At 39.4% G+C, this 12,337-nt stretch overlaps 1 protein-coding gene and 1 long non-coding RNA gene across 6 annotated transcripts in view; one reads left to right on the plus strand and one right to left on the minus strand.

Moving 5' to 3' along the window:
• LOC111927605 (uncharacterized) overlaps positions 1-12,337 on the plus strand; it is a 142,126-nt gene that overhangs the window by 87,178 nt on the left and 42,611 nt on the right. The gene's annotated exons all lie outside the window — the stretch shown is intronic.
• The window catches only part of EPAS1 (endothelial PAS domain protein 1), a 76,388-nt gene continuing 71,581 nt past the window's right edge, over positions 7,531-12,337 (minus strand). For all 3 annotated transcript variants that reach the window (XM_086878381.1, XM_086878379.1, XM_086878380.1), the window contains exons 13-16: positions 11,453-11,576; positions 11,246-11,363; positions 10,524-10,712; positions 7,531-9,789 (exon numbers count right to left, since the gene is read on the minus strand). In XM_086878381.1, coding sequence (XP_086734507.1) covers positions 9,638-9,789; positions 10,524-10,712; positions 11,246-11,363; positions 11,453-11,576 — 583 coding nt within the window. In that variant the 3' untranslated portion in view covers positions 7,531-9,637. The remainder of the gene's footprint in view (positions 9,790-10,523; positions 10,713-11,245; positions 11,364-11,452; positions 11,577-12,337) is intronic.

Here is a 12,337-nt window from a genome sequence, read left to right on the forward strand (position 1 = left end):
TATAACTGCATGGAAATGGATGACAGGCTACTGATTGTTCCCTTTTAAAAATCTGAGAGAATACTTGGCATTATTTTTAGAAAGGCCTCTTTGTAGCCTGCTGACTTCTGCCTTCAAATGCACCGTCCTTTTGCCTTGGTTATTGTAAAAAATAATACCTGTTTGTTTGGATCTTGATGGGAAATCCTGAAGGATTTTTCTCTTTCAGCATTAGACTGGCATTGTGTGATATAGGTACAGCAGTCTCTTGTTTCTAGTGTTACTGTATAGCTAAAACGTATTATCTTGAAAATTGGGGTTTGAATGCCTAGTTTTCTTAACAGCTTAGTCCCACAAGCCTGTGTGTCTTTGGGTATGAACTGATTTATTTCTGTGTGAGTCTCATACTGTCAAAACTAGGTCTGTCCAACTGCAATGTTAGTGCTGCACATGACTATGTGACTGTCCACGTCCTTTTTCTTATGTAGCTCACCATAAAAAAAAATAAAATTCAATGTATGTTTCAGTGTATTTCAAAGAAGTATTTTGAAATACTGCTTTCACAGATTAGTCACACTAGTACAGTTAAGATCCCATAACTCCTTTTGTAATTGTGGGGTCTGCATTTCCAGTAAGAGCATCTGGAAAAGGATTTCTAAATGCTGTTGGACATTGTGGAAAAGTGAGCAGTTGTTGTTTTCTCAGGAGAAGAATTTGCCATCTTGGTAGTGAGGAAAGGAAGGGTCTGGCTGGAGGGCTCCTGCAAATTGGAGAGGTATGTGATCACTGTGAAATATTGTGAGGGGCTGAGTACAAACGTGCTTGGGGGACCCTGTCCTGCTGCTTTCAGCCCTAGCAAGTTGCTGCCATTATGGTTTGGCTCATGGGGAAGAATAGGGTAGGATATTGGTGTAGGAGGTGTGCTAAATTGTTGCCCTTTGGGCAGTGAAGCTTGGGGATTTAGTCAAGTAGAATGCATAGGGTTTGGAAATATTCCTGGGGCAATTTCCTGTTAGGCAAATTTTGCCATGAATGATGTTCTGTAATGCAGAGCTACAAAGTATTTCCATGAACCATGGAAGTAATGCATTGCCAGGCTTATTTACCCCCTTGCTCCATATATAAGTGAATTGTGCATTACCTGCTTTAAACCTAAGTAGACCTGGTGTTGTGAAGGTGACCTGTGTTGGAGACAGCACATGAAATGTGCAGCTTCTTCAGCCACTTTGCTTCTGGCCCACAACTCAAGGAGCAGCAGTGTCTGCTGGGAACAGCCACAGCCTGTTGTGCAGTGCTCCCATGCCAGGACCAGGAGTGCCTATGGAAAGCATGAGTTCCTGCCAAAGGCTGCAGAAGACCCATTTTTCAGGGTCTTGTGGATGGTGGCACCTTAGCAGCCACTTTGTACCATAGGTTTTGTAGGCACATGGGATTTATATCCTAGGCATGAATCAGGACATGATTTTGCCTATAAGAATCAAAATTCCCTTTGAGATGTTTCCATTGGAAGGGGGGAAGAAGGAGGATCACTTCTTTGAGCAGGTTTTGGGACAAGTGTTTTGAGTATGGCTGTCATGGCAGTCTGCCATCCAGAGGCACATGTTGTGGCTCTTGAGTGCTGGGCATGGACACTTTTCACTCTATTTTTTATTTTCAGCATAGGTTTGTGGAATTTGTGTAATTTAGCTGTGTGTGTGTTTGTGTTTCTAATACAAACCTCAGTGCAAACAAACCCTGCCCAGCAGGGACTGTTGCAGAAAGAAGAACGAGAGAGAGAGTACTGTTGACTTGAATATTCCCTGTTCCCTGTCTTTGCAATGAGTCCCAGATATTCCATGGGTTCCTGGTACCTCTGCTGGATAACCAGACAAGTATTTCAGTGACTTTAAGATGATTTCTTCTTTGTTTTGAATGAGGCCAGGAGAATGCTTAAGGGGGGGAGTTTGAAGGAGTCCCTCTAAAAATGCAAGTAGAAGTTAAACTGTTTATTAGGTATACTAAGATAAAATTGATGGATAAAATAGCCAGGTTTATGTCCACTTCTCAGAGTGCTTGGCTGGCTGTTTGCTGTGGATCTGGGGAAGGTAAAAAGGGATGCTGGATAAAAGCAAGCCCACCATGTTGTTGTTCAGGGTGTTGCCTGTCATTAAACAACCTCTTCTGCAGAAGAGAGGTTTTAAGAGAGAAGGGGGAAGTTCACCAAGAATTATTCAGTGTTGGTGTCACTTTAATCTTTGAGATTTCTGTGGTCATCAGAATGGCTCTGAAATAGATCATACTGTGTGCTCCAAAAACTGACTAAAGATTAAAATGGGAGTTGTGAACAACAACCTGTGTTAGAAGGTGTAAATACATTAAAAAATAGCATTTCTATAGTTGAGAAAGGCACAGGAAGACGCATTGTGATGTTTGCAGCTGAAGTTAAAATTAAGAAGAGGAACTTGTTTTCCCAATAAACTTCCACTGGTTTGATTTCTGTGAACTCCAGTGTGTTCTGGGGACTGCAGTTAAGGACATCACTATCTGTGTTAGCAGTGAAGCGATATACACAATTAGTATTGCCTGCTCTTCCAGGAAAAAAGCCAATGGATGTCATGGGATGGGTCTAAAAATGGATGGTGATGACACCCATTTTATGCTTCATTTGATCCAGTGTAATACTGTTGTGGGCTGCTGTTTGGAGGAGGGGCAGAACTACAATAATATGTATTTGTATTGATCATAAGGCTCATTAAATGAGGCAATTTTTGTGGTTTGCCACTTAGAAATTTGTGCAACTTCTGCTACAAGATAATGCCAAAGAGCTGTGTGCTTTTGTCTGGGGGTTTGACAGTTGTGGGGTTTTTGTATTTGTGCTTTCCCCTTCTATCTCAAATTTGGTGTTTACCAACATCTTGAGAAAAAGAGAGCAAGACTTTCAGGCTGCTGGGTTTGTTTGATGTTCTATTCCCACTAGAGAATACAAAATATAATTCAGTTGCATAAACAGTTGTAACTGGGAAAATGCATTCCTGCCAATGTCTTTAAAAAGAGCTTTGTTCTGGAAAACTCTGCTGAATTGACGCTATAATCGCTTTCCTGTCATTCTCTCCAGTGGATATATAAGTGGGTTTTAGTTTGCCTGCATGAGTCTTAACCTTTGATTTTTCTGACTTACGGGTTATAACTAGACAGTTTTACCCCATGGATCGCTCTCCTCTGGGACACCCCAGGGTTCTCCAAATACCAGGCAGCCAAACTCTGAAGTGAGTGTAATAAAGGCTGCTCAGGGCTGAAAATACTGATGGATAAGTTGGACTTGAAAATCACACCCGTTGTGATCTTCTTGGTGTCTGTTAAGTGCATAGCAGCATTTGGCAGCTGTCTAACAACCATGTGTACCTCTCTGTCTCAGATTTAATTCTTGTCCTGAACAAGCGTTTGTATGGGAAGAAGGTTTGGGGAGACACAAATATAGTGTTATATTAAATAACTAGTGTTAGTTCTGTGGTGCTGAGAGGACTAAAAGAGCAAACCCATCCTGCTCCTCTTATGGCTGGGAATTTGTTCTGGCTTTACAGATCAGAGTTCAGCCATCTGGGGAACATGTTCAACTCTGCTCTCATTTCCAAAACTACAGGATAAATTATGTGCACATCTGAAATTTGTTGGGATTTTTCTTGAAGCATTGTGTCAAGGGGCTGATAAAAGAGACACTATACTTTCTGTGAGCCAGCAGAACCTTTTTCATTCATACCCCACCACTGCTTGCTTGAATGGGAACAAGCTGAGAAAAATGTCTGAAATGACTCAGAGGTGGTATTGGAGCTCTTGGGAGGATGCACTAACTTCTTGTGAGCTGGAGCATTAAATCTGCTTTCATGTCAGGGAAAGGATTGCAATCTATTATACCCAGTGGTATGAGTGGGAATGGGGTATGGGCATCTTTAACTTGAGTTCAACCCAAGAACCAGAGAAGCTGAGGTTTGGGTGAAAATGGCTGGGAGTCTGGCTGACCATTGTATCAAACAGGCAGCCAAGGCAAGGACATTATGAGAAAGAACCCACACTGCAAGTCCCCAAATCCTTGCTGAAAACTGCCGCCTGCAATGAGGACTACATAGAGTTGGGACAGATTGGAACAGGTTTGTCAGGAAGGAAAGGTGAGCTGGGCAAGGGGAAGGCAGTGTGAGGCAGAAATCAGAATTATGAAACCATAGACATATGTATAGACTGGAGGCTAGTGGAAGGAATGGCATCATGGTTAGAGGAAAGGGCATGAGTCAAAACTAAGCAATTGTCTGCAGTTGCTTGCTGCAGCTCAGAAACATGTTCATCTGTTGAGACACTAGAGGACATTTGATGTTTGATGGATGAACAAGCCATCAAGATGGTGGTGCTGTGCTGCTGTGGTTTATCTAGGACCTTTGCTCCTGGAACTATGCACTGGAGGGGGACACTAATAAGCCTGGAGGAGGCAATGCTTGAGGTAGTTTTCTTCTGGTTTGCCTTTGCCAGCGCTGTGGAGAGACAGCTTCAGTCCCTAGAGCTAGTGCTAGTCCTTCAAAGATTAACAGCCAGACCACAAATACTGAAATATGCCTGGTGTGACAGTCACTCTGGTTTCTTGTGCTGGTGTCTTTGAGGATCTAGCTTGCTAGTTTTGTCTGTAATTCCAAGACCTAAACACAGACTTTTCAAGTGAGAAGTTTGGGGGATGTGGTTTTTGTTTTGTTTTGTTTTTCTTTTACTGAAACTAAAAGGAGTTTGGTTTTTTGAGATGGAACCCAAGTGCAGTTAAAATGCAGGAATATCCATATCAGATTGTGCCCAAGGTGTGACACAGCTGCTGCTGCTTCCAGCATGTTAAGGGCTGGTGTTGGTTGGTTCACAGATAGTCCTTGCAAGCCAAGCTCATGAATATGCTACTGTTCCCTAGTGAGACATCCTAACCACATTCCTAACTAGGAGGCATGACTGAAGAGAATTAAGTAACTCCTTGATTACAGTAATTTAGGACTTCTTCAAGGAAAATGTTCCATGTGAGATCTGTGGCACATCACAAACTCCCAAAACTTCAAGCTGGCATTCAGTCAAACGACAACAACAAAACAGTAGTTAAGGTGTTTCTCACTTTTAAAAAATTTTTGTTTAGTCAAATACATTTTTATTGCAAACACTCAAAACTGTGATATGTCCCAATTACTGGAACCTTCTGATGGTGCTTTTGTTGTATCAGTTAACTAAGGAAATATCAATGACTTGAGTCTGGAGCAGCAAGAATTCATGCCTGCCTCAACTGTGGGCATGGGTGGGATCAGATGCAGCCCCAGGAAACCAAAAGGCAGCCTTTGTGTGTTGGTTTGTGCTAAGGGAGCAGGACAGGGGTGTGTGACAGACCTTGTCGTAATAAAATATTATTAAGGACTTGTTTTTTTTCTTAGAAATTATTTCTTCCTCCCCTGGGAAGCCTATAATTAGGAGTTGGAGGGGAAAGAAAAAATAAGCTGTTTATTTAGATGTAGAGGAATGTTTCCAGTTCTCCAATGTAGCTCTTAAAAAAACTCCAAAACAACACCCTTCCCCCTCTCCTCACAATGTATGTGGCATGTCTGTGAATAGCTTTATAAAGCTTCTCAGGTAGAAGTAACAGATTAAACCTTTACCACCTAGAACGGGAGCATTTGTGTATTAGTTTTCTGTGTGCTCTGCCTGCTGCTCCGAGTGAGTGTAACGAATCACGTAGTGTCTGCAGATGTCAGAATGGCTAAAGAACCCGTGTCTCCAGTGAAAAGACAGTTGGACTTTGTTATCCAAGTCTTCTGGGCTTGTATTTTTATTAGTAATCACATGTTGAGAATGTCCTATTGTATTTTGTTATAAGCATTTCTTTTATAAACATCATGAATCTTACCTGAGTGAATTCTGTGTTCTAGGAAAAATGTTTGCTTGATGATTTTAAAAAGGTGATAGACTTGATAATCAGCAAGAGTCTGAGACTGGCCCAAGTCATGAGAGTTTGGCAAAACAGGCTGATTTTTCAGCAGAATGTAATGAATGTTGAACAACATTGTTGGGATCAGTGCTGTGCTGTTAGAGTTACAAAGTCTGAAGCCAAGAAACGGTGCTTTTAAGCAGTGAAAGATGATGTATGCTGAATTTTAAGCACTTCTGCTGGCCTACTGGGAAGAAAAAAATAATAAAAAAGCTGCCAGAAATCCCTGTTCAGCAGAACAAAACCCAGCTATTAATTAGTAGGTTGCATTGTTTTTCTGATCAGTGTTTGGGTCTTTGGGGTATGTAAATTGTGCTGTCAGTTTTGCTGTCCAGGGTGTTCATATATGTAAGGAAAAACCAGTAAAACTCACTAACATGAGAAGTGTTTAGCTTCCCCTAGTAGAGGGGGAAAGAAAAAAGGCAGCTCAAGGCACTTATCAGTATGTTCCTTTTGAACATGAGAATGGTGAATGCAGGACCCTCCCTAAGTATGAGAGTGTGAGCAATCAGCTGTTTGGACACCCCAAAAAATATTGCCTGACAGCACTAATTTATAGTAACAGTTAACTACTGCACTCTTCAAAAGATAGAACGTGATCTTAATAGGTTAATCTCTATTTCAGATGTTTTTTTTCAATACTCAGTTGGATTAGCATCTGTGGTGCTGAGTTAGTCAGTTAGGGGACACTTGTACAAAGACTAAGGGGATACTTTAAAAGCAAGAATTTTGTAGAGTTAATGTTAATTACAACAGATTTAGAGGCGAGGCTTTTGTTTCTACTCCTATTGAGTGTCCAGTCTAAGAAAGGAGGTAATGGTAGCCCACTTTTGCAGGCCCTTCACAAGGTTTGCTACTGCCTGAGCAGCTCAGTGGCACCTGTATGGGCACTGCATCTTTCAAAGGCAGTTATCAGAAGGGTCAAACATTAACAGCTTCCACACAGTGCTGAAGTTTAGGTTTTTTTAATGTGTCTGTCCTACTATGTGATCAGTGTAATTACACAGGCAAAACCAGCATTTTCTATATGGAAAAGGACTGACCTGTTTAACAGCAGCATTGGGATTAATGACCACTGTCAGCGTGAAGCAGAGGCTTGGAAGGATTTGATGGGGAAGTCCATTACTCAGGAGCTTGCCAAAACTGCTAGAATATGATGGCTTCTGTTTCTCCATTGAAACTCAGGTTGGGAACTATAGCAATTCAGCCTCTAAACTGTGATTTGGTGGACTTAATTTTACCTCTCTTTTTTTTTTGTAAGGATAGCATTACAAAAGGCGCTTCTGAGATAGAAACACGGTTTTGAAATGGAAGCAGCAGTCTGAGCCATAGGACAAGTTCCAGAAGGGCAGTGGTCTGCAGGGCATTCTTCATTTGAGGAAAAAAAAAAAAAGCAGTCAATAGTATGGACATTTGGCAGGCTCCTTCCCAACTCTCAAATATGGGTAACATTTGATTGTTCTTTCAGTCTTCAAAGATCAATGCAAACCTTTATTTTCTATAAATAATTTAATAAATACTTTTGTTTTACAATGATACAACAAGTAACAAATTCATAGCAAATGAGTCACAAAGAATTTAGGATCAGTATACTTTAATAAGGTATCAGTGTCAAAATACATTTCCTTATCAAGTTAAAGTTCCCATACAGTTATAATATTGTCATTAAGAATTCAGCAATATAGATTATGAAATAATTATGATAAAAAGTATGATTAATATTAAGACATGGTATATTTTTTCAGAGTGTTTTAGTAAACTGTTAGGGTATAACATTTTTAATGCTGAAACTACACAAATAAGAAACAGAAGAGCAGTATTCAAGTGTCTTTAATCCTTGAAGCCATAAGTCTGTGCCACTGCAAATTTGTCAAATCTGGATGGCCAGTTTTCACCAGATGTTGATACTTAAAATAATTTTTTCACATAATAGTAACTTCACTTTGTGAGTAGGTTATTTTTGGTAATGAACTCTTGAAAGACTGCCTACAATAGGGAGTATATTTTTTTACATCATGTACCCATAATAAAAGGTTTTTATCTTTTCTAACTATATGTGTGGTTAAAACTTGCTTAACACAGCGAACTCTGAAGTGCTCTACGAACCCAAGGTTCTCTCTATGCAAGTGTCAGTGCATGATATAAAGCAATTTTATACACCAGGCTTCAGCAGACTCAGAAGTCTTAAAAATATATTTTTGTTCTAAGTTTCTGGGCCAGATTTTTACCTTTTACCTGTGCCACTGTTTCATTTTCTTCAGTGAATCTACAGTGATTTATACCAGTGGAGGAAACAAGATGGAGCCCAACACAGATTTAACTCTGTATGTATTTTAGAGTCAGAACTTCTCATCTGCCTTTTATTGTAATACTTTTTGCTGTTTAGAGATGTTGTAATTTAAACTTTCAAAACCCTTTGAAAGCATTCAAAGTCCTGTTTTTCAATATGTTCATAACAATTAATGATGGTTGGAAAGGAGCTCTTAAAATGTCTGGCTGCCTTTTAATGACTTTTTAGCTACTGATTAATGTAAGGCAAGTAAAAATGAGAGACCTCCCTGCTGGCTATTCATCTCGCTATGCAATCCCTAATTCTTTTTGTCTAATTATAACTGAGTTAGACTAATACACTGGGAAATACTACTTGTTGATTCAATATTGCAATTATATTGCTAGCTAGCATATTAAATGAAAACAGGTAACATTAATCAGGTGTTAGTACTGGCCACTGCTCTGATTCCTGAAATATCAGCAACATCATAACAAATACTACAAATTTCTAGCAGAAACAGCTCTTAAAGTAGTTGTGTCACAGAAATAGCAGAAGTACCAAGAGATGATTAACAACTGACCCAGAGAGAGATAATAATTAAAAAAAATCTGTTTTGTGTAAAAAATAAAGGCAGCAACAAAGAACAAAACAAGAAACCTCAATGCAAACACAGGCCTAAAATCCTCCACTGGGGCCAATCTGTAGGACTCCCTTGGCTGTAGAGCTAAGCCAGGTTAAAGCAGCTGAGAATGTGGCTTGCTTCTGAGGAAAAAAAGCTTAAAACGTGCAACTTTCACAGATACCCACAAACATTGAATTTCACCATTCACATTTCTTTCGATGAAGTGTATAAAAATGAAGGAAAGGGATGGGAGGCAGAAAGCTGGGATTTTTTCCTTAGTATGCTTTTCCAGAAGTTATTAAAGTTACAATAAAATAAATGCTGGAAAACAGAAAGACTCAAAGGATTTTAATTTGGCAGATCAACAGAAAACTGTGGTTGGAGATCAAATTTTTTTCATTCATCTTTGGCAATAAAAATATATATTTGCAGTACTGCAGCCAAAGTATCACATGATGAGGCATTTATACCACAGCTTTTTATCAGCATGAAATTAAGAAAAAAAAACATTCAGAATATAAATTACAGGTAATGAGATAAGGGGAAGGTAATCAAACACTCTAAACACCATTTTAATTGCAATAGAGAAAATACAGTAGATGTATTTTTTTTAATATGAATAATAAAGTGAGTAACTTCAAAGGCCACTATTTGGTAATGTGGACAGGTTCAATATCTAAGTAAAATCCTGTAAAAGTGTACTGGTATTAGAAATTGTCTACTTGCAAAAATATATTTAAAAACTGAAGCTGTTTTGAACAGTATAGGCCACGGCACATTGTGGGATCGCTCAGGTCGCCTGGTCCAGTGCTCGGAGCAGTTCACTGCCCTGCAGCAGCGTCGAGCTGCCCAGCACAGGCACGTTCACCTCACAGTCATATCTTGTCAGCTCAGGCAACAAGTAGGGTTCAAAGGAGGGCCCCAGCAAACGACTGGTCATACCTGGAACACAGTAGTAATGTAAGTTATGGTGCTGAGACCAGAAAGGGCATTTTTTTCCTCCCACCTCTTCTGTTTACACCACTTTCATTCTGTTTTTATGTCAACGTGCTTCAAACCACCAGCAGTTCCAGGTATTAGAGCAAATCTCTGCTCTGCCCTTCCTTAAACTGCTTGCAAGGGTGTCACACAAACAAGTGAAGTTTTTCACCTCCACCCCCAAACTGAGATTGTTCTGAGAAGAACTGTATTGGTAAAGATGAGGAAAGCTGTAGTAAAAGACATGGTTTCTGAATTGACACCACTCCTCTTATGTACTAAAAAGAACAGATACACGTCCCCTTTAGTTACTTACTTCAGAATTTAGAAGGCACATGTTAAGACTCTAACATACAAACTTCCATATCAATGCTGTTGGTAAACAAAGTTGTTACAAAGTATTGTATTACAAAGATGTAATAATCAATTTTGTCACAAGACAAGAGTATTGATGGAGGATGACAGGTCCTCCAAGGTGAAAAGGTTTAACTGTTTAAAGTTTAAACTGAAATGAAGGGTAAAAATACTTTTTGCATATATTGCAAATGTAAACATTACAATTTCACACTAAACCACAAAACTAATTCTATATTTTGATTTTTATCATCCTCCACATTTTTTGTGTGGTTTGTCTTTTTCCATGGAATCAGTATTGGAATAAAAAACATTTTCCAATCTCTGTGTTTGACAGCTCTTACCTGATGCTTTATGAGCTGGCTGGACACTGTAGTCCTGACAATGGGAACTGTAAAACAGAGGGGGAAACGCTCCTGCTTTCAAATTTTCACCTGGACTGTCACAGGTGAGTTGATGCTGCTGCTGCTGCTGCTGTTGCTGCAGTTGATTCATTGGCTGGCTCAGACCTCTTGAGTTACAGAAAAATTCATCTGTTATTTAAATAGTAGGAAAATAAAAAGTTAAATGGAGCCAGTGTAATAATTATAGTAGATAATACTGATCCAAAGCTAAGTGAACCTCGATGTGATGATGTTACAGCATAGGCAAATCTGCATCTTATCACTAAGGAAGTCTAGAAACAGCCCCAGCTCTAGCAGTAGTACTGCAGTCAAGATATGCTTGTGTATGGAAACACATTTTTGTGGAGGAACAGTATCTGTTCCAGCTCTGAGATAGTCACACCTTGGGTCAGCAGGAGGTAAACACAGCTCCATTAAGCTGATTTCTGTTCCCTCCGAAGGAAGTGTGTGACATACATGAAACCAGCTAAATGGTATTTATCAAATGCACCTTTAAATTGTTCAGCTCTTAGTGATACAACTTGATCTTTAATTTTAGCTTAGTGTAATATTTACAGAGCTTATTTACATTTCCTTTTGAAAGAGCTTTTTTCCTCTATTCAACCTGTCTTAAAACGGTGTTTCAATTTGTTATATTGCAAAACCACTTTCTTTTGTCTTACCAGTAAGAACACTTGTGCTGAGAGACTTCTTTTCTGTAATCAAGGAACAGTTTTCCCCCTTGAGAAATTTAATTCTCTTCCACATTAAGTGAGATGGGTTAATGACAGATGGATCTCCCTAGAATGAGAAGGGAAGCAAAACAAAGAATTACACTGATGACCACGGTGAGTCCAAAGTTGTGAAGGGGATGCATTTCTTATGATTACCCCACTCAGCTGTTGCAAGGTTTGTTCTTCATAATCCAATTGTCGCTTCAGTTTCAAACTGTTAGACAAAGCAAGTCTTGCTGGGTTTACATCTATGCCTCGTTGTCCAAAAGCATCCAGGGGCCTGTGGAGAGCAGATCTTTGTATGTGCACAGGAAGGCAAATCAAAATCCTCTGGTTCATTTATACAGATTCTTTTTTCATTTAAAGACATTTAAGGTGTCTGAGACTTGCCAGTGGACAGATCTCAAACCTCAAATGTTTTTATTTCCTTTTATTAGTCATCCCACCATCTTTAGAAACTTTTGATGTTTGGGATCAAAGACTTATGAACGTTGAGCATTAACAGCCTCTAGGGATCTCCAGGCAGACAAAAAAATGGTGTGGAAAAAAAGTAATGTAATTCTTAAGAATGGGATTTGAGAGCCATGCATGGCCCCTCAATTTACATGCCGAGTATGACCCACAAGGTCTGACTGGGGACAAACCTTTTCTTTCCAGATGCATATTCAGACACTGGTATTTCTGCCAACAAGAAATCCTGAAAAGCAAACTGCACATCTTCATGTTTTGAAGTGACCAATGCTATTTTGTGTACTTTTTGAACATGTCAGTGTGAGCAACATTGATAACTCAAGAGCTACAGAGAATCTTCTAGCTATGAAAACTTCTAGGACTGCACCCTCTGATCTACATCTCATCACATACTGTTCACCTGTGTAAGAAAGCGAACAGGTTGTAGAAAAAGAGCCTGCAATTTAAGTCTTGGCTGTAGTATTTACATATGCCAGCAATAATGTACTTTCATTCCTTTCTCTCCCCCATTTTCTGTTGTGCAGACATTTATACAGATTCTTCTTTCATTTAAAGACATTTAAGGTGTCT

Source organism: Cyanistes caeruleus, chromosome 2 (genome assembly GCF_971803275.1).
Source record: "Cyanistes caeruleus chromosome 2, bCyaCae1.hap1.1, whole genome shotgun sequence".
Lineage (NCBI taxonomy): Eukaryota > Metazoa > Chordata > Aves > Passeriformes > Paridae > Cyanistes > Cyanistes caeruleus.